This window comes from Bombina bombina, chromosome 2 (assembly GCF_027579735.1).
Source record: "Bombina bombina isolate aBomBom1 chromosome 2, aBomBom1.pri, whole genome shotgun sequence".
NCBI lineage: Eukaryota > Metazoa > Chordata > Amphibia > Anura > Bombinatoridae > Bombina > Bombina bombina.
The window spans coordinates 369920794-369946507 of record NC_069500.1 but is presented as its reverse complement, the minus strand read 5'-3'; the positions used below and the strand labels follow the sequence as shown (position 1 = coordinate 369946507).

General features: G+C 38.3%; 1 protein-coding gene across 12 annotated transcripts in view; it reads left to right on the top strand.

The window, feature by feature from the left end:
* Positions 1 to 25714, top strand: part of NCOR2 (nuclear receptor corepressor 2) — a 1025928-nt gene that overhangs the window by 562349 nt on the left and 437865 nt on the right. For 10 of the 12 annotated variants that reach the window (XM_053701839.1, XM_053701838.1, XM_053701832.1 and 7 more), the window contains one exon: positions 24449 to 24555. In XM_053701839.1, the coding sequence (XP_053557814.1) occupies positions 24449 to 24555 (107 nt within the window). The remainder of the gene's footprint in view (positions 1 to 24448; positions 24556 to 25714) is intronic. The other 2 variants (XM_053701833.1, XM_053701829.1) reach the window with 1 other exon arrangement.

Sequence of the window (25714 nt, the reverse complement as noted above, 5' to 3'; positions counted from 1 at the left end):
TTTCTCATACATTTTATACTCTGCAGCTGGTATAACAAGTCATTGAAAATACATTCATATAAAAACAATTTTACAGTGTACTGTCCCTTTAAGATATACAACCCCAATTCCCGAAAAAGTTGGGACATGATGGAAAATACAAAAAAAAAAAATATTTTAAAAATTCAGCCTGTACTATATTGAAAGCACATTATTAACACATTATTTGATGTTTTACTTTGTGAATTTAATGTATTTTTTGAAAATATAAATACATTTCAAATACAATGACTGCATCACACTCCAAAAAAGTTCAAATATAATGACTGCAACACACTCCAAAAAAGTTCAAATATGACTGCAACACACTCCAAAAAAGTTCAAATATAATGACTGCAACACACTCCAAAAAAGTTCAAATATGACTGCAACACACTCCAAAAAAGTTCAAATCTGATGACTGCAACACACTCCAAAAAAGTTCGGACAGTTGACGATTTACCACTTTGTAACATCACCTATTCTTTTAATAACACTTATTAAGTGTTTGGGCACTGAAGTCATCCGTTGGTTAAGTTTAGTAAGCAGAATTTCCCCCCATTAATCCATTATGCATGTCTTCAGCTGTGCAACTGTACGGGGCCTTTGTTGCCTTATTTTGCAATTCATAATGCTCCACACATTCTCAATTGGAGACAGGTCAGGACTGCAGGCAGGCAGGCCATGCTAGCACCCGCACTGACTGCTTACGCAACCATGGACATGTAATCTAGGCAGAATGATAATGTAATACAAACAAAGGGGGCGCTAAAAAGAAACTGAAATGTTAATGATTAGAAATTAACAATGTATCAAGTCTGTTATACAATGTGATATATAATCATAACTATAGTAGTTTTGTACATACAAAATGAAAGTCCAGAGAATAGTCCCAGATTTAGCAATATGCACTTCTAAGGTGTGGGAGAATCCTCTTTGGATATAGATAAATATAAATGGCTGCCTCCTCCTCACCGACTTATACGGGTTACAACTGCAGAATATGAAGAAAAATAGAGGGGCACCTCATGTGCAGGATCATCAAATATATATACAGTATATATGAGTATAATACAAAATGAGCCAAATGGGTACTCACATATTAGTAGAGCACACCAATGTGCTAGTAGGTGCAGGCTGTAGAATTATCGGGTGTAACAGCTCACCCCCAGCTAGGATTTCCTATGTGCTGCAGTGAATATATCAAGCATAGAGATAATGCACTATATGTGCAGATCAATCAAAATATGACTATATCAATTTAGAAGATGCCAAATGGGTACTCACATACTGTCCAAGCACACCAATGTGCTGGTAGAAGCAGGCTGGCAGATTTCAAATGGGTGTGTCAGCTCACCTCCAAGGATTTTTCCAAGGAACAGGATCCAGGTGTAGGGGAGGATTGGTGTGTTCCAAAATCAATGAACACAGGCAGGCAGGTAAGGTATTTCCATTCAAAGTTGTTTTGTATATAAAAAAATGTATTTATTAAAAAGGATTTAAAAACAAAGTACAAAGAGTGAAAAGGGGTATTCAAATATCCCCCTATACATGCAACGCGTGTCTCAGCTCTAGGGCTGTTTCCTCAGACATAATCTTCATATTCTTCATAATCTAGGCAGAATGTGTCCTGCTGGAGAATGCAAGGACGTCCCTGGAAAAGACGAAATCTAGTTGGCAGCATATGTTGCTCCAAAATGTATACATATCTTTCTGCATTAATGGTGCTCTCACAGATGTGCAAGTTACCTATGCCATGGGCACTGACACATCCCCATACCATAATAGATGCTGGCTTTTGGACCTGACGCTGATAACAGCTTGGATGGTCCATTTCCTCTTTGGTTCAGAGAACACAACGGCGTTTTTTTTTCCAAAAACTATTTGATGTGTTGACTCGTCGGACCACAAAACTCGATTGCACTGTGCTACTGTCCATCTCAGATGAGACCGAGCCCAGAGAAGTTGGCGGCGCTACTGTGTTGGATTATTCACTGACACATCTGTTGGCAGATTGGTAAGCCACGACCCATCCTTGCTCTTGAAGGACTCGGCCTTATATACCATGATTACATAATTGCCTCACCTGTTGCACTTCACCTTATTTCAACTTATCACATAGCCATTAGTCCTAAATTGCCCCTGTCCCAACTTTTTTTGGAACATTTTGCAGTCATCAGATTTGAAATGAGTGTATATTTTAAAAATACATTAAATGCACAAGGTAAAACATCAAATAATGGGTTAATAATGTGTTTTCAATATAGTTACAGGTTGAATTGAATTTTCAAATGACTTTTTTTGTTTTTCTTTTGTTGCATTTACTATACTGTCCCATCTTTTTCGGAATTGTGGTTACATTTGAATTAGTTGAAAATAAGTTTAACAATCTCATTTATTATAAATATATGATTCACCCTGTAGTACGTCTTTCCCCAGTATAACAATACTAAGTACGTTGTCTATATCTTTATTTAATTTCATATGTACCAAAAAAGGAAGTGACAGCTGCAGGAGGCCAAGAATAAAACATCCCCTATTGGATTAGCTGCCATGTTTTTACTTAAAGGAACATGGAAGTCAGAATGAAACTTTCAAAATTCAGCTATAGTGTACAACAGTGTTAATTTTGATGGCAAATTTCAATTTAGTCTTAGTTTTAGTCTTTTGACTAAAATGCCATTTTAGTTTTAGTCGTATTTTAGTTATGTGAATTGTTTTAGATTTAGTCTAGTTTTAGTCGACTAACTCTTCAGTTGATATTAGTTGACTAAAATCTAAGGGGTTTAGTTAAAGTGTAATGCATTATTTAAGCATTTCTCTATAATTTTCAAACTCATTATATACTCCAGGAGTAAACATAATACCTGTTATTATTTATTGTATTAAGGTTTAAACATGCAGTATAGACACAGATTTAGAAACTGTTAATTTTGACAGCAAATTTTAATTTAGTTTTAGTCATAGTCTTTTGACTAAAATGCCATTTTGATTTAGTTTTAGTCGTATTTTAGTCATCAGAATTTCTTTAGTTTTATGCTCATTTTAGTCAAGTTTTAGTTCACGAAATTAACACTGGTGTACAATGTATAAAAACAAATCCCAATCTAATTCACTTCTATAATTTACCTCTTGTCTTTTTGTGTTTCATGTCCCTTTAAACACCTTATAATTACAAGACATTTCTGTTGCTATAGCATAACATATCAGCCAACAAATTAAAGGAACATGAAACCCAATTTTTTTCTTTCATGATTTAGAAAGACCATGTCATTTTAAACAACTTTCTGATTTACTTCTATTATCTAATTTTCTTCATTTTCATGATATCACTTGCCGAAAAGCATATCTAGATATGCTCAGTAGCTGCTGATTGGTTGTTGCACATAGAGGCCTTTTGTGATTGGCTCACACATGTGCATTGCTATTTCTTCAACAAAGGATATCTAAAGAATTGAGCAAATTAGATAATAGAAGTAAATTGGAAAGTTGTATAAAATTGCATGCCCTATCTGAATCATGAAAGTTTAATTTTGACTAGACTGTCCCTTTAACCCCTTAATGACCGAGGACGTACGCCACACGTCCTCAGAAAAAAGGCAGTTAACGCCTGAGGACGTGTGGCGTACGTCCTCGGTTTGGAAAGCAGCTGGAAGCGATCCTCATCGCTTCCAGCTGCTTTCCGGTTATTGCAGGATGCCTCAATATCGAGGCATCCTGCAATAACAATTTGTACCCCTCCGGTGCAGAGAGAGCCACTCTGTGGCCCTCTCTACACCGGCCATCGATGGCCGCAATCGTTGGTGGGTGGGAGCTGCAGTGGGAGGCGGGTGGGCGGCCATCGATGGCTTCAGATACACAGAGGGGGGCGGGAGAGTCAGGGGCGCGCACAGACACACGCGCGTGCACGTGGGATCGGTGGGCGGGCGCGTGCACGGGAGGGAGCGGGTGGGAACCGCTTACACTACAGAAATAATTATGTAGTAAGTGGGAGGAAGAGGGGGAGTAAATGCCCCCAAAAACTAATCTAAGGGATCCTGGGAGGGGGTGGGGGTAGGGGTTGGTCGTGGGGAAGCTACACTACAGCAAAATGTAAAAAAAAAAATACAAAAAGAGGAAAAAATGTTGTTAACTGGGTACTGGCAGACAGCTGCCAGTACCCAAGATGGCCCCCAATAAGGCAGGGGGGGGGTTAGAGAGCTGTTTTTGGGGGGGATCAGGGAGGTTGGGGGCTAAGGGGGGATCCTACAAAGTAGCATATGTAAATATGCTAAAGATGTATTTAAAAAAAAACTTTTATTTTAGTACTGGCAGACTTTCTGCCAGTACTTAAGATGGCGGGGACAATTGTGGGGTGGGGGAGGGAAGGGAGCTGTTTGGGAGATATCAGGGTGTCAGGTGGGAGGCTGATCTCTACACTAAAGCTAAAATTAACCCCGCAAGCTCCCTACAAACTACCTAATTAACCCCTTGACTGCTAGCCATAATACATGTGTGATGCGCAGCAGCACTTTGCGGCCTTCTAATTACCAAAAAGCAACCCCAAAGTCATATATGTCTGCTATTTCTGAACAAAGGGGATCCCAGAGAAGCATTTACAACTATTTGTGCCATAATTGCACATGCTGTTTGTAAATAATTTCAGTGAGAAACCTAAAATTTTGAAAAATTTAGCGTTTTTTTTTATTTGATTGCATTTGGCGGTGAAATGGTGGCATGAAATATACCAAAATGGGCCTAGATCAATACTTGGGGTTGTCTACTACACTACACTGAAGCTAAAATTAACCCTAGAAGCTCCCTACATGCTCCCTAATTAACCCCTTCACTGCTGGGCATAATACACGTGTGGTGCGCAGTCGCATTTAGCAGCCTTCTAATTAGTAAAAAGCAAAACCAAAGCCATATATGTCTGCTATTTATGAACAAAGGGGATCCCAGAGAAGCATTTACAACCATGTATGCTATAATTGCATAAGTTTTTTGTAAATAATTTCAGTGAGAAACCTAAAGTTTGTGAAAAAAATTGTGAAAAAGTGAACATTTTTTTTTATTTGATCGCATTTGGCGGTGAAATGGTGGCATGAAATATACCAAAATGGGCCTAGATCAATACTTTGGGATGTCTTCTAAAAAAAAATATATACATGTCAAGGGATATTCAGGGATTCCTGAAAGATATCAGTGTTCCAATGTAACTAGCGCTAATTTTGAAAAAAAGTGGTTTGGAAATAGCAAAGTGCTACTTGTATTTATGGCCCTATAACTTGCAAAAAAAGCAAAGAACATGTAAACATTGGGTATTTCTAAACTCAGGACAAAATTTAGAAACTATTTAGCATGGTTTTTGTTTGGTGGTTGTAGATGTATAACAGATTTTGGGGGTCAAAGTTAGAAAAAGTGTGTTTTTTTCTATTTTTTCCTCATATTTTATAAAAAATTTTATAGTAAATTATAAGATATGAGGAAAATAATGGTATATTTTGAAAGTCCATTTAATGGCGAGAAAAACGGTATATAATATGTGTGGGTACATTAAATGAGCAAGGGGAAAATTACAGCTAAACACAAACACCGCAGAAATGTAAAAATAGCCTTGGTCCCAAACGGACAGAAAATGGAAAAGTGCTGTGGTCATTAAGGGGTTAACAGCAGCTATCTTTCAGAAGCCCAACTCCACCCACCATTTGCCTTGTGTGGAAGATCCAATCTGGGCTTTAGTCCACAGACAACAAGGCTAACCTCAGTACTAATGTTAGTATAGAGTGGATTGTTTTGCAATTGTTATCTAATAAAGCCAGTTATGGTCAGATATGTAGCAGGGCTATCCTTAAGAAGTCAGCAGGTGCAAAATTGCTCAATTTTCAGGATTATATTACAGGAAAATGGTGAAAAATAAATAATGGAAGTATATTGCAAAGTCGTTCCATTATGTATAACTAAACATTTTATATATAATTCTCAATGTGTTTACTGTCCCTGCCCTTTAAAGGGACATGAAAGTCAAAATCAAACTTTTATAGAACAGATGAAACAAGTAATTTCTAGATAATTTTCAATTATCAAATGTATTTTGTTTTCTTGGTATCTTTTATTAAAAAAAATACCAGCAATGCACTGCTGGGAGCTAGCTGATGATTAGTGGCTACACACACATGTATCTTGTCATTGGCTCACCTGGTGTGGTCAGCTAGCTCCCAGTAGTGCATTGCTGCTCTTGAACTGACTTTACCAATGTGTTTGCAGTGGTTAAACACATTAGTAAAATACAAGCAATAGCGTAGTGATAAAATGCTCTAACACGTTACATGTTTTTTTTTTGCGCATGTATATCCCTTTATCTCTTTTCAGTGAGACAGCACTGATGTAAGCTTAAAGTGATGGTAAATGTAATACTTGTATTGTGCGCCATTTGATGTAACATTTAAAAATAATAGAAGTTTAATTCATGAAAATACACACATTTAAAACTTACTGTAGTAATTTACATATAACCAGTTCTTTGCTCCGGCTGCCCCGACACTAAGACCTTTTTTTTATTTTTTTTCCTAACTTTTTTGCCGTTGTCCAATGAAAATCTTTGCACATGCGCAAAAGATCGTCGTCTTTTTTTTTTTTTAGATTAAAACATGCCAAAATGCCACAATTTTGCAAACACTTCTGCCATATAGGGCTGAAAACACAAGCACGTTTGGAATGGAGCTAAGATTCAGCAAAGAATGCTAAGAGAAAGACAGTTTTTGGTTGTGCTCTCTTTAAATTACGACTGATTCATTTTCAGTCCATTCCATTCACGACTAGGTTCTGGGGCTTTGGTTACCTGCTTTTAGTATCTGGATGGGAAGATACAATTAAAGGGACATTCCAGTCAAAACTTTAAATAAAGATAAATGACATCTTTGTATAGAAACATATTTGCAATATACATGTATTGACAAACATGCTTCCAGTAAAAGTTATCACTGTTTTAGTGTTAGCATTTTTCCCTGCACGTGCATGTGCAGCATAGCTAGATATTCTCAGTGCATCAGCATATTAAATATTGCAGTTGCTCAGAAAGTCAGTGGGGCTTGTCATATCAGCAATTAACAAATTGGTGCACGGTGCATACTTAAATACACACTTGAAACAGCTATAGCTTTTATTAAAAGCCTTTTTGCTAATACATTTATATTACACAAAATTCTTCTATTCAAAACTGAAATGTATCTATTTGGATTCCAATTGTAGCTGGAATGTCCCTTTAAGGTCAGGTCGAATTCTTAGTTGTGTCACAGTCATAATATTGGTTAGTTAGTTTAACAGAAGAAACAAGCTGAATCATAGCACATCTACTAGTTTCTTGCTTCTCATGCATCTTTACAAAGAAAAGCTTTATTAAGGCAAGAGTTCATGTGCATGACACTAATTATACATGATCACAAGTGCTGGGTACATTTGTTTGCCTATTATTGGAATAAGTTCACTTGGAATCTTTAGGTATTTTCCATCTAGACCAAGAGCTTTATTTACTTTATATTTAGTTAATCTCTTTATTTATTTGTTCTGTGACTACTATTGATTTCATACTGATATCTACAGATGAAAATTATTTTTTTTTGTAAACACCAGATTACAGGACTGTTGGTTAAAAAAAAAAAATCACAGTGTGCACCAATCTACATTTTTTAAATAAAATGTGAATATAACACTTTGAGCAGTTTGTCCATTAAAAAGTTTACAAAGTTTTCAGTGGTTTATTTTTTTTCTCTTTTTTTTTATTAAAGGCCAATATTGAACACATTTATTTTAGATGAAGTTGTATTGCTATCTATTTATTGATATGACTGTAACGCCTACTATTCAGATACCTCTTTGGAAATCGCTATTTTCTAACAAATATATAAATATCTTGCATTTACTGGGTATATTTCATTAAAGGGACAGTCTACTCCACGTTTATTGTTTCAAAAGATAGATAATCCCTCTATTACCCATTCCCCAGTTTGCATAACCAACACAGTTATAGTAATATACTTATTACCTCTGTGATTACCTTGTATCTAAGCCTCTGCGGACTTCCCCCTTATCTCCGTTTTTTTATTTTATAGACTTGCATTTTAGCCAATCAGAGCTGACTCATAAATAACTTCATGGGAGTGAGCACAATGTTATACATATGGCAAAAGTGAACTAGCTGTGAGAAATTGTTTACATGCACTGAGATAAGAGGCGGCCTTCAGGGTCTTAGAAATTAACAATATTTTCATGTCATAATACATACAGTTTATACATGTAAGCTAAAGTTAGTTTTATATATTTTTTTAAAACGTTTGTATACATAGTACCATTAGATAGTACAGTACTGTAATCAGAAAGGTAATATTTATTGTTTTAAATAAATATTGACTACTATTTACATTAAAAAAACAAAGACACAAGCAGAGAAGATTGTGGCTTATGTAAAGGGAAATTTTGTTTTATATAATTTTATTTAAACAATAAATAAAAAGTTTGGATTTCAGAATAAGTTTGGATTTTGGCCTTCCGGATTTGGGAATTTGTATCTGCATATTTAAGGAAAATGGTGAAAAGTTGATTAAAAAGTTCCGTTTCAAGATATTAAGATTTTTACCTTCCCCTTACTTGTATGTAAATGTTTTCTTGTATATTGCACGTGTGTCTATGTACAAGTGTATCTTGTGTACAGCCCTGATACATTGAGCTTATATATATATAAATAGATATACATGAGAGGAAGATAGTGCACTTGCTCGTGTTTATATCTCTATCTCGTATTTACTCCAAGAGATTGCAAAATCGCTACAGGAATGTTGTGGTTAGTTTAGGGTTTAGCTATGCAAATGGTCAGGAAGTGTGGAGGCTCTGAGATCGGCTGGGCAGGTCCCCAGCTCCGGACGGCTCTAACTGTCTAGTGGTGGTGAGGGGGGAGGCTGGAAAACCTTGAGTTGTGAAGCAGGGGGGGGGGCTGCTATGGGAGAGTGGAGCTTTCACAAACTGGGAGGAAGCTGGATTTAATTGGAAGTGTCTGGATTTAATTGAAAGTAAGTGTTCGTTCGGTTAGTGGCTAAGTGTGGGTAGATGAGCTTTGTGACAGCAGTAAACTGAAATATGTGTCTGATAAGCGTTGTGCGCCGCTAACAGAATACCGCTGTTTCCTTCTGTCCGTATCACATATTTCCTTCTCTTTCCTGTCGCACACTTTCTTCTTTTGTTATCTATTGCACTTTATATCACTTTCCATTTGATCCACTGTGTTGTTCCCCCTTTCTTTCCAGTCTCCTGTCACTTCAGTCAGCTTGATCTCTCTCCTTACAGTCCTTATCCTGCCCTCTTACTGCGCTCCTCTCTCCCTCTCCAACTTGTTCCTTGACACCATCCAGAGGGGAAACTTTTTCTTCCTTTCCAAACTGCTTCCTTTTTCTCTGGTCCCCTGGCACAGATTTCTCGTTAATGCCGTACTTGGGCTAATTATAGCTTCACACAGACAGAGTAATAAGGGGAAGAGAAGGGGGGTTGTTAGTAAGAGACAGTCGAAACCTCTGCAAAGCCCTTCCGCCTTTAGGGGAGGACAGTGCCAGAAGAGAGGAGGGCGGATGCTGCTCATTAATATATGAAGCAAACATGAGTGGGAGGTTCTCTTCTTAGGAACTGCGTTTTCTTAAGGTAGAAATGCAGTTTCCCAATTTACACAGCTTCTCATGCAAAGAAGATTTTTGTCATCCAGGAGTCAGACGTCAATCTGCTTTAATATCCGTAATTGTTAGCTCGGTTAAGTCACAATAGCCGTAGTCCTCTCATTTAAATTATTCTTTAGAATTGTATTTATTGTTTCTTTGGCTTGGGAAGTTTGAGGAAGTACTGCTGGGCATTGGGTTAATTTTACGAGAAAGTGAAATATACAATTGATTTCTTTAATTACGCAATCGCTAAATGTAACATCACTGATGGGAAATAAGTGTAGATTTGCAGTATTAGAGGCCATTCAGGAATTTCTGTGCGTCTTTATTGCTGTCAGTAATGACATGTGGTTTGCTGTTAGAGAACATTTTTGACTTGATAAACTGAGAAAGAACTGTACTAGGCAGGTTTTGGAAATGCAGGGAAGGATCACAGTATTTGGGGCACAGTTCGGTGTCCGCCAAACGGTTAAATAACTACCAGTACCAAAAACTAGAGCAAAGGTGAGCAGATGGTTTTGTTTTATTCTGATGATGTTCTGGGGGAGGCGTGCGAATAGTGTGGCATCTGTACTGCTCAGAACAGGAACACAGGGGAGGTTACCAAACATATATAGAAGTACACATAAGTGTTAGTTTTATTTTTAAATTAAAGGGACATGAAAGTAAAAACTAAACTCTATTCATAAAGCAATGCAGTTTTAAGATACTTTATTTACTTCTGTAATCAATTTTACTTCTTTTTCTTAGTATCATTTGTTGAAAAGCATAGGTAGCTAGGTAGGTTTAGAAATACATTTCCAGGAACTAGCTGATTATTGATGGCTATACATTTAAACCTCTTGTCATTGGTTCAGCTAGGTCCCAGTGCTGCTCAGGAGCTGACTGTAGCTATGTGTTTAACACATTCTGCATAGATTAAAGTTATATGCAAGCAATTTAGCAGTTACAAAATTATAATTTAACCACTGTCTATAATAAAAAAGGTGTTTGCTTGTACATGTCTTTTGCATCCAGAAAGTTAATTGTTATTCCCAGCTAGTTATTAAAGGGACACTGAACCCAATTTTTTTCTATCGTGATTCAGATAGAGCATGCAATCTTTATTTGAAAAGCAAGAATGTAAGTTTAGATGCCGGTCCATTTTTGGTGAACAACCTGGGTTGTTCTTGCTGGTTGGTGGATAAATCCACCCACCAATAGCAAGTGCTGCCCATGTTCTGAACCAAAAATTGGCTGGCTCCTTAGCTTAGATGCCTTCTTTTTCAAATATTGATAGCAAGAGAAAGAATAAAAATTAATATTAGGAGTAAATTAGAAAGTTGCTTAAAATTGCATGCTCTATCTGAATCACAAAATAAAAAAAAATTGGGTTCAGTGTTCCTTCAAGTATTTTATAAACCTAATTATTGCAGTAGTTACCCTCTGTGTCATTTCTTACACACACTCATAGTCATGGCGCCAGGAATTTAAGTGCACATGAATGGATTACTCATCTTTCTTTGAAATTTGGGTGTATTTTAGCTGATGTGAAAGTTCTAAAGGGACATAAGTGTTAGTTTGTAAAACATTGCTCTTTTGTATAGAAAATAGCTAAATACAGCAAGCGAAATGTAATTACCCCATGACCACAACTCCCCATTGTGCACACAGTCTGTCACTAAAAGAATATGTAAGTGCAAAAAGAAAATGTTATAATATGCTGCTAGAGCATTTTATATATGCACTATTGCTTGTATATAACCGAGTGAGAAACCCTTGCAAAGGGATTAAGCACACAGGTAAAGTCAGCTCCAGAGCAGCAGTACTAGCTAAACACATCTGGTGAGAAAATGACAAGAGCCAAATGTGTGTAGCTTACAATCTCCAGTTAGCTCCCAGTAGTGTAGAAAATGTACATATACATTTTCAACAAAGGATACCTAAAGAACAATGTACATTTTAAAATAGAAGCTAATTTTAAAGTATTTTAAAACCACATGCTCTGCCTGAATCATACAGGTTTAATTGTTACGTTCATATCCTTTTTAAGAGACATGAAACCCAGAAAATGTAGTTTATGATTCAGACAAAGCATACCATTTTAAACTACTTTCTTATGATCTATTTTTGTTCTTTTGGTATCCTTTGTTGAAAAGCATTTATAGATAAGCTCAGGAGCTTGGGGCTAGCAGCTGATTGGTGGCTGTACTTGTATGCCCCTTTTCATTGACTTACTGATGTTTTCAGCTACCTCCTAGTAGTCCATTGCTGCTTTTTCAATAAAGGATACCAATAGAATGAAGCGAAATTGACAACAGACGGAATTAGGAAAGTTGATTAAAAATGTATGTTCTATCTAAAAACATGAAAGTAAAATTTTGGGTTTCTTGTCCATTTAAATACTAAGTCCCGTACTTCTGCCTTTGCTGATCATGTGATACACCAGCTAAGCCAGCGCACGCAAGCCCTTTGCACGTTCACAGGGGTGGGTTAATTATTAGTGTTAATAAATACAAAAGGAAGTATAATTGCTTATTAATGAATATCTGGGAAGTGCTTATTAAGCTATTTTTTATGCAAAATATGTATTTTCCCAAGTGACTCGCCAGTCTGACCTCATATAAAAACATTACTTTAAGGTTTATTCTTTGACCAAAACATTCAATCATTAAAATATCTTTGAAATGACTCTCTCTGTTAAAAAAAGTCAGTCACTGATGACACATTATCACTTAGCAAAACTATTGAATACAATTATATCCTTAAAAAGCACACACCCTGGAATTTGAATGTCATTTATTCTTGGCAGAGCTGTAAAAACTGATTCCAGACATGTGGCAATGTAACCGGTTATGTGGATAGCTCATCTTTTAGCTTGTATATTTTGGCACTTGTCTGTAGAAAATCTAGTCACCTTGGGTTTTGACTGACGTAGAGAACTCTACAGCTCATTAAGTCGCTTGTTTACAGCCGTGCTGCATCATGTTATAGTGAAAGTGTGGATTACGTTGGAAAATACCCGTGTATATGTTAGTTCTCACTTTTTTTTATTGATTTCTTTTTTTAATAATTTTTTATACCAGGAGATTAGGTGGATTAAAGGAATAAACACAAATACACAATCTTAAATTGCACTGTTCACAATACAGATAGTTTGATAAAATGAACAATACCAGATGGTACATCATGCATGTATAACGATAAAGCAATACGCATGTAAGTTGTATCCTTTTCTCATATCTTAGTACAAATATTAGTGGTACGAGATGTGAAAATAAAGTCACATGACTACATGTATATCACATTGTTAAAATAAACTCCTTATTGTCAATACAAGAAACAAAACCAAAATAAAAACAAAACTTCAAACCTAATCTTTTTCGGAAATACAAAGTAAGATCTTAGTGGAGATGTACGTCTCATCAGAAACCTAATTTTCTCTCCAGCATCCAAATGATATGAGTTAAAATTTAGTACAGCGCAATAAGTCTTAAAGGGTCAGTCTACTCCAGAATGGTGATTGAATGAATGAATGAAATACCTATAGTAATACTAAATCCAGCAATGCATCATTTTGTATAACTAATCTAGGAAAACATGCACACTGCTTGCTAATGGAAAAGTAAGAAAACAGGTGACATAAGGCTGACCAAAGGGGTTCTCTATAACTGCACAGTTGTACTATTGATGTGTCTGCAGAATATTATTGATTAATTAAAAACTTAATCGTTTGCAGAGGGCTATTTAAATGTACTATGGACATTATAACAAAACACATTAGTAGCCAACAGGGCAAAAACAGAAAACAAACTCAAAACATAAACGGGTTTTGGTAAAATCTGTCCAGCACAGTTCTTGCCTTTATCAACAAGAAGAAAAATAAGCCAGGAGCCTAGACATATTGCCGAAAATGACTCCTCAAAGAACAAAACATTTGGCCCCAGTATCCAAAATACAAGGCTCAGAAAAACTGGATAACTAGAAAAGTCCCTAAACAATATCACGTTATCAGCGTAATTTGGTGCAGGGGAATAAATCATCCATTTCCAACACGGGTTAGGAGTAAATAAAGTACCTCATAGGTTTATAATGTATCTCAGGGGAACGGTTAAAAAAGACATTGAAGACTTCTTGGCACAGATTTTGATCTCCACCAATGTACCACACCTGTGATCTGAGAAATATTCCTATGTAGTGGAAATACACTCAGGATCATCGCTGCTGAGCAAATCTTTTTTTCTGTGTCTGGCATGATCTGCTCCTGTCCTGTTGACAGTGGATTCAGCACCTGTTTTTCCACAATGCAGACGCATGCGGTTATGGTCCCTGCAGATGACAATGTCCCTCAACAGCAATGGATCTGGTATCTGCTCCATTAAGGCTTTCAGTATATTCTTTTTTTCCAGCGCAGAAGTCCCCTGCTTCTGCTCTCTCTCTCATCTCCGGATATTGCATTTACTTGGCTGCATCAACAATCTTGTGAACTGAGGTTAATCCATTGGCCAGCATAGGCAAAACAACAGGTTGATGGTGCCTTTCTGAGGATAGATGTAGGGGTCTTGAAGCGCAGACCACCATCATTAGCTGGTCCAGTTTTGTAGCTTTTCATACCTCCTCGCAGAGGTCTGAACAAGTACAGGTCAGGTCAGTGTAAATCACCATTTTCAACTTCAAACTGGGACAAACGTTGCAAAAAAACCAAATGGCTGACTCAGAAATCTGGCCAAACCAGGCAATTTTAATAATGTTAGTCAATTTCTCAGAGGCCAAGTGGTGTAATGTCTTGATCCTATAGCGTTCCCAAACAGCCACACAGCTAAAGGGAGAGGAAAGTCAGAATTAAACTTGCATGATTCAGATAGCGCATGTTATTTTAAGACCCTTTTAAATTTGCTTCTACTGTTAAATGTGCGCATATCCTACACTAGTGGGAGCTATCTGCTGATTGGTGTCTGCACACATTTGTCTCTTGTGATTGGCTAACTATACTATATGTGTTAATCTAGCTGTCAGTAGTGTAATGCTGTCCCTTCAGCAAAGGATAACAAGAGAATGAAGCAAATTTAATAACTGAAGTCAATTGGAAAGTTGTTTGAAATTGTATGTTCTATCCAAATAATGAGAAACAATTTTGGGGTTTCCTGTTTCTTTAAGGGAAGTCAGGATGGGGAGAAATACAGCCACACACTTTAATAAAGGTAGATCTTAGCTAGAGTTTCCCAAGCTTGTGGCTATCTTGGATCACTGCCTGGCGGAAATCCCCTCACTTTTTTATTTATAGATAACTTCACGAAAGTTTATCTGCATCATTATTACATCCGCAACAAAACCGGTAGTACAGCAGCCTTTATAGATGGTAATACTTTATGCAGATAACTACATTTAAAGCGAGATTTTCCTAGAAATTTATTAGATAGATAATTGACAGGTGGATAAAATCGGGCTTACTTGTAGTTTTCTGGTAGATCGTTGGTATTAACATTGATCATAGATGCAGAACAATTGTTTATTTAAAATGTGATTTAGTGGAAGAAAGTATTAGCCCACTGGTCCACATTAATACCAATGATCTACCTGAAAAGTAGAAGAATAAGCAACAAATACTGGTAAGACTGATTGTATCCCCCTATCAGTTATCTATGGTATTGATTTCTAGGAACATTTTCTTTAAAATGTAGTTATCTGCATAAAGCATTACCATTTACAGACTGTTGTACTCGTGTTTTCTGTTGTGGATGTACAGATGAAACTAATAACTTTAGGCAAGTTTATCCATAAATAAAAAAAAGTGCACCTATACACATAGGAAGAAATATTTTGGTTGCTAAATTTTCTCAGTGTTTTGACATTGAACAGAGTTTGACTTTTGTCCCTGTCCCAAAAATCCACTTTTCCACTGTTTTACAGATTGTAATGTGAGATCATTTTCCTATAAACTGTAATGTAAATGATCCATTGCTCTATTTATGTGACAACCCAATGGATTTTAAACTTTGAAAGTAAAATTAGCCTAGACTCACATAAATAATTAGAAAACCATAACAGAATGTGACTCAGGCAGGTGCTATAGGACATTAATGTGTTCTGACTCACTGGTGTAGCTTTTTGAAAATAGTGACAGTAAGATGCCAAAAAGAGTCGCTGATTGGCCATGTTTAGTATTTAACTCCCCCTGTGGTGTTGTCAAAGTCTGTGGCCATAAACACATTTCTGCTTTATATAGTAGATCTTTTACTGATCTTGATAATGATTACTTGAAACGCCCTACAGGCTGTTTACCTTTTTATTACACGTTACATAATAATAATAATAAAAAAAAACTGTGCATTTGTGTGTGCACATACGCCTATAAATGCATTTACTTTGTCTTAAAGGGACAGTGCACTATACAATTATTTTTCATTGAATATGTTTACAATGACTTGCAGAATATAAATTGCTCCTTTAGGTATAGTTTTGTATATGAAATAGATGCCTCTGCTAATTGAAACCACAACCCAAAAAAATGGGCTGAACTTGACCTTGGCGTATCTCTCTGTATTTACACGCTGTGAGACGAATACTTAGGGAGAATAATTTAAATTTAAATTTTAGTACCTTTCTGTCCAATCCCCACTGGGAGCGTATTTTCTTTCTAAACCTCCTTGTTTACATAACGTTCTATAGCCAGTACTGAGAGTATTGAAATATTCAGTACAGGTGGGGGATACAACAGGCACATGCAGCAATTTCAAATGTCAAATTCAAGGTAAAAGAGCTTCACTCCAGCAAGTAAAATAGATCATTGGGAGCACACAAAAAAATAAAACCCAGTATACTGTCTCTTTTCCGCTGGCATTGCCATTTTATTATATCTTGGCCTTTTTAGCACTATCATTTTTGAAAGCTGTTGCCTCTTTCACTTTCTTAATTGACTATGTCCCTGTGTGCTGTGTAAGTTATTCCCATATGTGCATAGAATGTGTTATATTTGTCTCGGTGAAGAATGTATTAGTGCGCAACCATGTGATTCTAACATCAGCACATCAAAGTGTAACTACTGGAGCATTTTGTAATGTGAAATTTCCAGGTGACTGCACAGAAACTGTAGTTTCCTCTTGTACAGAGAAGTGATTTTCTTTACTAAATCAACAGCTTTGAAGAGGAAGAAAATATGTGAATGCACAGTACCTGCCTTGGTCATATACTTTTGTCAATCATTAACTCATCTGTTAAAACAAATGTATTGTACTCACCTGATGTATACCTATATCTACAGTTATATTTGTATCTGCATATATACCCCATTTCTCCAACATAGGTGTGTCCGGTCCACGGCGTCATCCTTACTTGTGGGATATTCTCTTCCCCAACAGGAAATGGCAAAGAGCCCAGCAAAGCTGGTCACATGATCCCTCCTAGGCTCCGCCTACCCCAGTCATTCTCTTTGCCGTTGTACAGGCAACATCTCCACGGAGATGGCTTAGAGTTTTTTAGTGTTTAACTGTAGTTTTTCATTATTCAATCAAGAGTTTGTTATTTTCAAATAGTGCTGGTACGTACTATTTACTCAGAAACAGAAAAGAGATGAAGAATTCTGTTTGTATGAGGAAAATGATTTTAGCAACCGTAACTAAAATCCATGGCTGTTCCACACAGGACTGTTGAGAGCAATTAACTTCAGTTGGGGGAACAGTTTGCAGTCTCTTGCTGCTTGAGGTATGACACATTCTAACAAGACGATGTAATGCTGGAAGCTGTCATTTTCCCTATGGGATCCGGTAAGCCATGTTTATTACGATTGTAAATAAGGGCTTCACAAGGGCTTATTTAAACTGTAGACTTTTTTTGGGCTAAATCGATTGATATTAACACTTATTTAGCCTTGAGGAATCATTTATTCTGGGTATTTTGATTTAATAATATCGGCAGGCACTGTTTTAGACACCTTATTCTTTAGGGGCTTTCCCAAAGCATAGGCAGAGTCTCATTTTCGCGCCGGTGTTGCGCACTTGTTTTTGAGAGGCATGGCATGCAGTCGCATGTGAGAGGAGCTCTGATACTTATAAAAGACTTCTGAAGGCGTCATTTGGTATCGTATTCCCCTTTGGGTTTGGTTGGGTCTCAGCAAAGCAGATACCAGGGACTGTAAAGGGGTTTAAAGCTTAAAACGGCTCCGGTTCCGTTATTTTAAGGGTTAAAGCTTCCAAAATTGGTGTGCAATATTTTCAAGGCTTTAAGACGCTGTGGTGAAAATTTGGTGAATTTTGAACAATTCCTTCATGTTTTTTCGCAATTGCAGTAATAAAGTGTGTTCAGTTTAAAATTTAAAGTGACAGTAACGGTTTTATTTTAAAACGTTTTTTGTACTTTCTGATCAAGTTTATGCCTGTTTAACATGTCTGAACTACCAGATAGACTGTGTTCTGAATGTGGGGAAGCCAGAATTCCTATTCATTTAAATAAATGTGATTTATGTGATAATGACAATGATGCCCAAGATGATTCCTCAAGTGAGGGGAGTAAGCATGGTACTGCATCATTCCCTCCTTCGTCTACACGAGTCTTGCCCACTCAGGAGGCCCCTAGTACATCTAGCGCGCCAATACTCCTTACTATGCAACAATTAACGGCTGTAATGGATAATTCTGTCAAAAACATTTTAGCCAAAATGAACCCTTGTCAGCGTAAGCGTGGCTGCTCTGTTTTAGTTACTGAAGAGCATGACGACGCTGATATTAATATCTCTGAAGGGCCCCTAACCCAATCTGAGGGGGCCAGGGAGGTTTTGTCTGAGGGAGAAATTACTGATTTAGGGAACATTTCTCAGCAGGCTGAATCTGATGTGATTACATTTAAATTTAAATTGGAACATCTCCGCATTTTGCTTAAGGAGGTATTATCCACTCTGGATGATTGTGAAAATTTAGTCATCCCAGAGAAACTATGTAAAATGGACAAGTTCCTAGAGGTGCCGGGGCTCCCAGAAGCTTTTCCTATACCCAAGCGGGTGGCGGACATTGTTAATAAAGAATGGGAAAGGCCCGGTATTCCTTTCGTCCCTCCCCCCATATTTAAAAAATTGTTTCCTATGGTCGACCCCAGAAAGGACTTATGGCAGTCAGTCCCCAAGGTCGAGGGAGCGGTTTCTACTTTAAACAAACGCACCACTATTCCCATAGAGGATAGTTGTGCTTTCAAAGATCCTATGGATAAAAAATTAGAAGGTTTGCTTAAAAAGATGTTTGTTCAGCAGGGTTACCTTCTACAACCCATTTCATGCATTGTCCCTGTCACTACAGCCGCATATTTCTGGTTTGATGAACTGCTTAAGGTGCTCGATAGTGACTCTCCTCCTTATGAGGAGATTATGGACAGAATCAATGCTCTCAAATTGGCTAATTCTTTCACTCTAGACGCCTCTTTGCAATTGGCTAAGTTAGCGGCTAAGAACTCTGGGTTTGCTATTGTGGCGCGCAGAGCGCTTTGGTTGAAATCTTGGTCGGCTGATGCGTCTTCCAAGAACAAGCTACTAAACATTCCTTTCAAGGGGAAAACGCTGTTTGGTCCTGACTTGAAAGAGATTATCTCTGATATCACTGGGGGTAAGGGCCACGCCCTTCCTCAGGATCGGCCCTTCAAGGCAAAAAATAGACCTAATTTTCGTCCCTTTCGTAAAAACGGACCAGCCCAAGGTGCTACGTCCTCTAAGCAAGAGGGTAATACTTCTCAGGCCAAGCCAGCTTGGAGACCAATGCAAGGCTGGAACAAGGGAAAGCAGGCCAAGAAACCTGCCACTGCTACCAAGACAGCATGAAATATTGGCCCCCGATCCGGGACCGGATCTGGTGGGGGGCAGACTCTCTCTCTTCGCTCAGGCTTGGGCAAGAGATGTTCTGGATCCTTGGGCGCTAGAAATAGTCTCCCAGGGTTATCTTCTGGAATTCAAGGGACTTCCCCCAAGGGGGAGGTTCCACAAGTCGCAGTTGTCTTCAGACCACATAAAAAGACAGGCGTTCTTACATTGTGTAGAAGACCTGTTAAAAATGGGAGTGATTCATCCTGTTCCATTAAGAGAACAAGGGATGGGGTTCTACTCCAATCTGTTCATAGTTCCCAAAAAAGAGGGAACGTTCAGACCAATCCTAGATCTCAAGATCTTAAACAAATTTCTCAAGGTCCCATCGTTCAAGATGGAAACCATTCGAACTATCCTTCCTTCCATCCAGGAAGGTCAATTTATGACCACGGTGGATTTAAAGGATGCGTATCTACATATTCCTATCCACAAGGAACATCATCGGTTCCTAAGGTTTGCATTCCTGGACAAACATTACCAGTTCGTGGCGCTTCCTTTCGGATTAGCCACTGCTCCAAGGATTTTCACAAAGGTACTAGGGTCCCTTCTAGCGGTGCTAAGACCAAGGGGCATTGCAGTAGTACCTTACCTGGACGACATTCTGATTCAAGCGTCGTCCCTTCCTCAAGCAAAGGCTCACACGGACATTGTCCTGGCCTTTCTCAGATCTCACGGCTGGAAAGTGAACGTGGAAAAGAGTTCTCTATCCCCGTCAACAAGGGTTCCCTTCTTGGGAACAATTATAGACTCCTTAGAAATGAGGATCTTTCTAACAGAGGCCAGAAAAACAAAGCTTCTGGACTCTTGTCGGATACTTCATTCCGTTCCTCTTCCTTCCATAGCTCAGTGCATGGAAGTGATCGGGTTGATGGTGGCGGCGATGGACATAGTTCCTTTTGCGCGCATTCATCTAAGACCATTACAACTGTGCATGCTCAGTCAGTGGAATGGGGACTATACAGACTTGTCTCCGAAGATACAAGTAAATCAGAGGACCAGAGACTCACTCCGTTGGTGGCTGTCCCTGGACAATCTGTCTCAAGGGATGATGTTCCACAGACCAGAGTGGGTCATTGTCACGACCGACGCCAGTCTGATAGGCTGGGGCGCGGTCTGGGGATCCCTGAAAGCTCAGGGTCTTTGGTCTCGGGAAGAATCTCTTCTACCGATAAATATTCTGGAACTGAGAGCGATATTCAATGCGCTCCAGGCCTGGCCCCAGCTTGCGAGGACCAGGTTCATACGGTTTCAATCAGACAACATGACGACTGTTGCGTACATCAACCATCAGGGGGGAACAAGGAGTTCCCTAGCGATGGAAGAAGTAACCAAAATTATTCTTTGGGCGGAGTCTCACTCCTGCCACCTGTCTGCTATCCACATCCCAGGAGTGGAAAATTGGGAAGCGGATTTTCTGAGTCGTCAGACATTGCATCCGGGGGAGTGGGAACTCCATCCGGAAATCTTTGCCCAAGTCACTCACCTGTGGGGCATTCCAGACATGGATCTGATGGCCTCTCGTCAGAACTTCAAAGTTCCTTGCTACGGGGCCAGATCCAGGGATCCCAAGGCGGCTCTAGTGGATGCACTAGTAGCACCTTGGACCTTCAAACTAGCTTATGTGTTCCCGCCATTTCCTCTCATCCCCAGGCTGATAGCCAGGATCAAGCAGGAGAGGGCGTCGGTGATCTTGATAGCTCCTGCGTGGCCACGCAGGACTTGGTATGCAGATCTGGTGAATATGTCATCGGCTCCACCTTGGAAGCTACCTTTGAGACGAGACCTTCTTGTTCAGGGTCCGTTCGAACATCCGAATCTGGTTTCACTCCAGCTGACTGCTTGGAGATTGAACGCTTGATTTTATCGAAGCGAGGATTCTCAGATTCTGTGATCGATACTCTTGTTCAGGCCAGAAAGCCTGTGACTAGAAAGATTTACCACAAAATTTGGAAAAAATATATCTGTTGGTGTGAATCTAAAGGATTCCCTTGGGACAAGGTTAAGATTCCTAGGATTCTATCCTTCCTTCAAGAAGGATTGGAAAAAGGATTATCTGCAAGTTCCCTGAAGGGACAGATTTCTGCCTTGTCGGTATTACTTCACAAAAAGCTGGCAGCTGTGCCAGATGTTCAAGCCTTTGTTCAGGCTCTGGTTAGAATCAAGCCTGTTTACAAACCTTTGACTCCTCCTTGGAGTCTCAATTTAGTTCTTTCAGTTCTTCAGGGGGTTCCGTTTGAACCCTTACATTCCGTTGATATTATCTTGGAAAGTTTTGTTTTTAGTTGCGATTTCTTCTGCTAGAAGAGTCTCAGAATTATCTGCTCTGCAGTGTTCTCCTCCTTATCTGGTGTTCCATGCAGATAAGGTGGTTTTACGTACTAAACCTGGTTTTCTTCCAAAAGTTGTTTCTAACAAAAACATTAACCAGGAGATTATCGTACCTTCTCTGTGTCCAAAACCAGTTTCAAAGAAGGAACGTTTGTTGCACAATTTGGATGTTGTTCGCGCTCTAAAATTCTATTTAGATGCTACAAAGGATTTTAGACAAACATCTTCCTTGTTTGTTGTTTATTCAGGTAAAAGGAGAGGTCAAAAAGCAACTTCTACCTCTCTCTCTTTTTGGATTAAAAGCATCATCAGATTGGCTTACGAGACTGCCGGACGGCAGCCTCCCGAAAGAATCACAGCTCATTCCACTAGGGCTGTGGCTTCCACATGGGCCTTCAAGAACGAGGCTTCTGTTGATCAGATATGTAGGGCAGCGACTTGGTCTTCACTGCACACTTTTACCAAATTTTACAAGTTTGATACTTTTGCTTCTTCTGAGGCTATTTTTGGGAGAAAGGTTTTGCAAGCCGTGGTGCCTTCCATTTAGGTGACCTGATTTGCTCCCTCCCTTCATCCGTGTCCTAAAGCTTTGGTATTGGTTCCCACAAGTAAGGATGACGCCGTGGACCGGACACACCTATGTTGGAGAAAACAGAATTTATGTTTACCTGATAAATTTCTTTCTCCAACGGTGTGTCCGGTCCACGGCCCGCCCTGGTTTTTTTAATCAGGTCTGATATTTTATTTTCTTTAACTACAGTCACCACGGTACCATATGGTTTCTCCTATGCAAATATTCCTCCTTAACGTCGGTCGAATGACTGGGGTAGGCGGAGCCTAGGAGGGATCATGTGACCAGCTTTGCTGGGCTCTTTGCCATTTCCTGTTGGGGAAGAGAATATCCCACAAGTAAGGATGACGCCGTGGACCGGACACACCGTTGGAGAAAGAAATTTATCAGGTAAACATAAATTCTGTTTCTTTCAGAGCTTCTATATCTACAGTTATATTTGTATCTGCATATATACCCCATTCTTTCAGAGCTTCTATATCTACAGTTATATTTGTATCGGCATATATACCCCATTCTTTCAGAGCTTCTATATCTACAGTTATATTTGTATCTGCATATATACCCCATATCAGAGCTTCTATATCTACAGTTATATTTGTATCTGCATATATACCCCATTCTTTCAGAGCTTCTATATCTACAGTTATATTTGTATCTGCATATATACCCCATTCTTTCAGAGCTTCTATATCTACAGTTATATTTGTATCTGCATATATACCCCATTCTTTCAGAGCTTCTATATCTACAGTTATATTTGTATCTGCATATATACCCCATTCTTTCAGAGCTTCTATATCTACAGTTATATTTGTATCTGCATATATACCCCATTCTTTCAGAGCTTCTATATCTACAGTTATATTTGTATCTGCATATATACCCCATTCTTTCAGAGCTTCTAAAAAAATGGGTGGTCAATTCATAAAATTGACTTCCAATAGAGGTAAAAAGACAAAGAAACAGATTTTGGCAGCCGATAAGAACCATAGGCCCAACAAGTCTGCCCAATATTTCCTAAACGTATAAGCGTATCTAATTCAAGTCCCTTAGTGTTTGTCATTACTACCTCTTGTGGAAGTTTATGAGAAACACTGTAGGGACTTAGAGAATAGACAAATGTTGTAAGGGATGTCATATGCATTAAAGGGATAGGAAAGTCAAAAATAAACCTGCATAATTCAGATAGGACACGTAATTGTAAAATATTTTTACATTCACTTCTATTTTCAAATGTGCTTTGTTCTGTTGGTATCCCTTGTTGAAAAATAATACGCACATATCATACACTAGAAAGAGCTAGCTGCTGACTGGTGCCTACACTTTTGTCTCTTGTGATTGGCTAACTAGATGTGTTCATCTAGCTGTCAGTAGTGCAATACTGTTTCTTCAGCAAAGGATAACAAAAGAATGAAGCACATTTCATAATAGAAGTAAATTGGAAAGTTGTTTAAAATTGCATGTTCTATCCAAATCCTGAAAACATTTTTGGGGGTTTCCTGTCCTTTTAAGTTGCAAATTTGTGGTTGTTAAAATCCAGGAATTCCCCTGTTTTTATAATGTTCACTTGAGAACTTAAAGGGACTTGAAAGTGCTATAAGAAAATACTCTAATGTGCTAGATCATATGCTCGTTGAACTGTTGCTTACAACTGTGGGTTAAAAAACATATAGTCGTATAACACTACTTGTGCTACTGGGATCTAGCTAAACACACTGGCTGCTAAACCAATCACGAGCACAATATGCATTTTTGCTTTCATTAGCTCTGAAATGGATGTGCATAACTGACTTTAACTATGTGTTTAATTCCTTTGAGGGTGTTGAAACGCATACATAGATTAAAGGAGGCGCTGATTCTTAAATCTGCAGTAATGGGATTTGTGTGTGTGTTGTTGTTTTTTTTTTGTTTTGTTTTGTGTTTGTTTTAACAACTAACAACTAGCCCAGTATAAAAATGAAATGTAATACATGAACAAAAACCCTCTTACTCTAATTGTAAAGTGCAATCTTGTTTCGTTTCTTCCAGCAGCAGATGCCCCGCTCTAATCAAGAAGAGAAAGATGAAAAAGAGAAGGAGGGAGACAAAGAAGAATTCAAGCAGGAGCTGGAAAATGACAAGGAGGAGCTTGTAAAGTAAGTTATTGATCATTACGGGTTGGCGCCCATGTGGCAAAAAAGAAGACGTGTTCTCTACACTATTTCCTGTGTTTTGCATTCAAACTGGCATTGAAGAAAAGGGGCTTATTTCATGGAGACCTAGATATTGTTGTCTAGACCAGCTGAATCTACACTTTTTCCCTCTAACACCTCCTGTCTTTTCAAATTATATTACTATATATAGACTGCACTCAATTTAAATTTCTAAAAATGAATTCTGGCACCTTCTTTTCATGTGAAAACCGAGAATTTTTGCTCCGATCAATATTTTAGACCATCTAGGAAATCACAGTTTTGTCTATAAACTTTGTTTAGAAACTGTACCCAGTAAAGTGATAGCAGGGAGACCTCACTTGTCCATTTCCTTAGTAGGAAATATCTGTTTATATTGCCAGCTCCAACAGCGATCATTTTCTGCTTTCAGGTTTCTGAACAGCGTGTGACCCCTGTAGAGGAGAAATAGTCTAGATTAAGCAATAAAGTGAACTGGATCCAAAGGTTTTTTTTTCCACTTGTCTTTTTCTTGCTACCAACAACAGTAAATGACGTGAAATCTACTTTTACCTGTCATTGGTGACCTCTCCAGACATTTGTATTCTCCAGACATGTAAAACATGCAAAGTTATAAACCTAGAATTTGATCTGAGATAGTCTAGCCCATCTTGGCCATTATTTGTTCTCTGATACATCTTTGTGTGTCAACAAATAATAGGCATAGCCTAAGCTGGAACTAATTCACTAATGGAAATAAATATTGCATTTCCTGAAGAAGCTATCCCTTGTATTACAACCTTAAAGTTCCATTACAGTAAAAACTGTACATGTGTCAGTTGGTAGTGATGGCCAACGTCCCAACACCTGGGGACAGCAAAACATTATTTATATGTCTTAACGGCCCCATATAAATTTATGGCTATGAAAAACACAAATAATAATATCATTTTTTTTGGCCCTGTTTTTTGCTAGGGCAGAGGGCCACCAGTTGGCCAATCCTGGGTTAGAGTATGTCATTTTAAGACTAGGGGCCCTGCACCTCAGTGTGTTTAACCCCCGCTGTGCAACTAGTGCTGCTGATTGGATCCACAGTTTCCTCTCTGGACCAGCAGTGTTTTATAAATGTACTTTAAAGGAACAA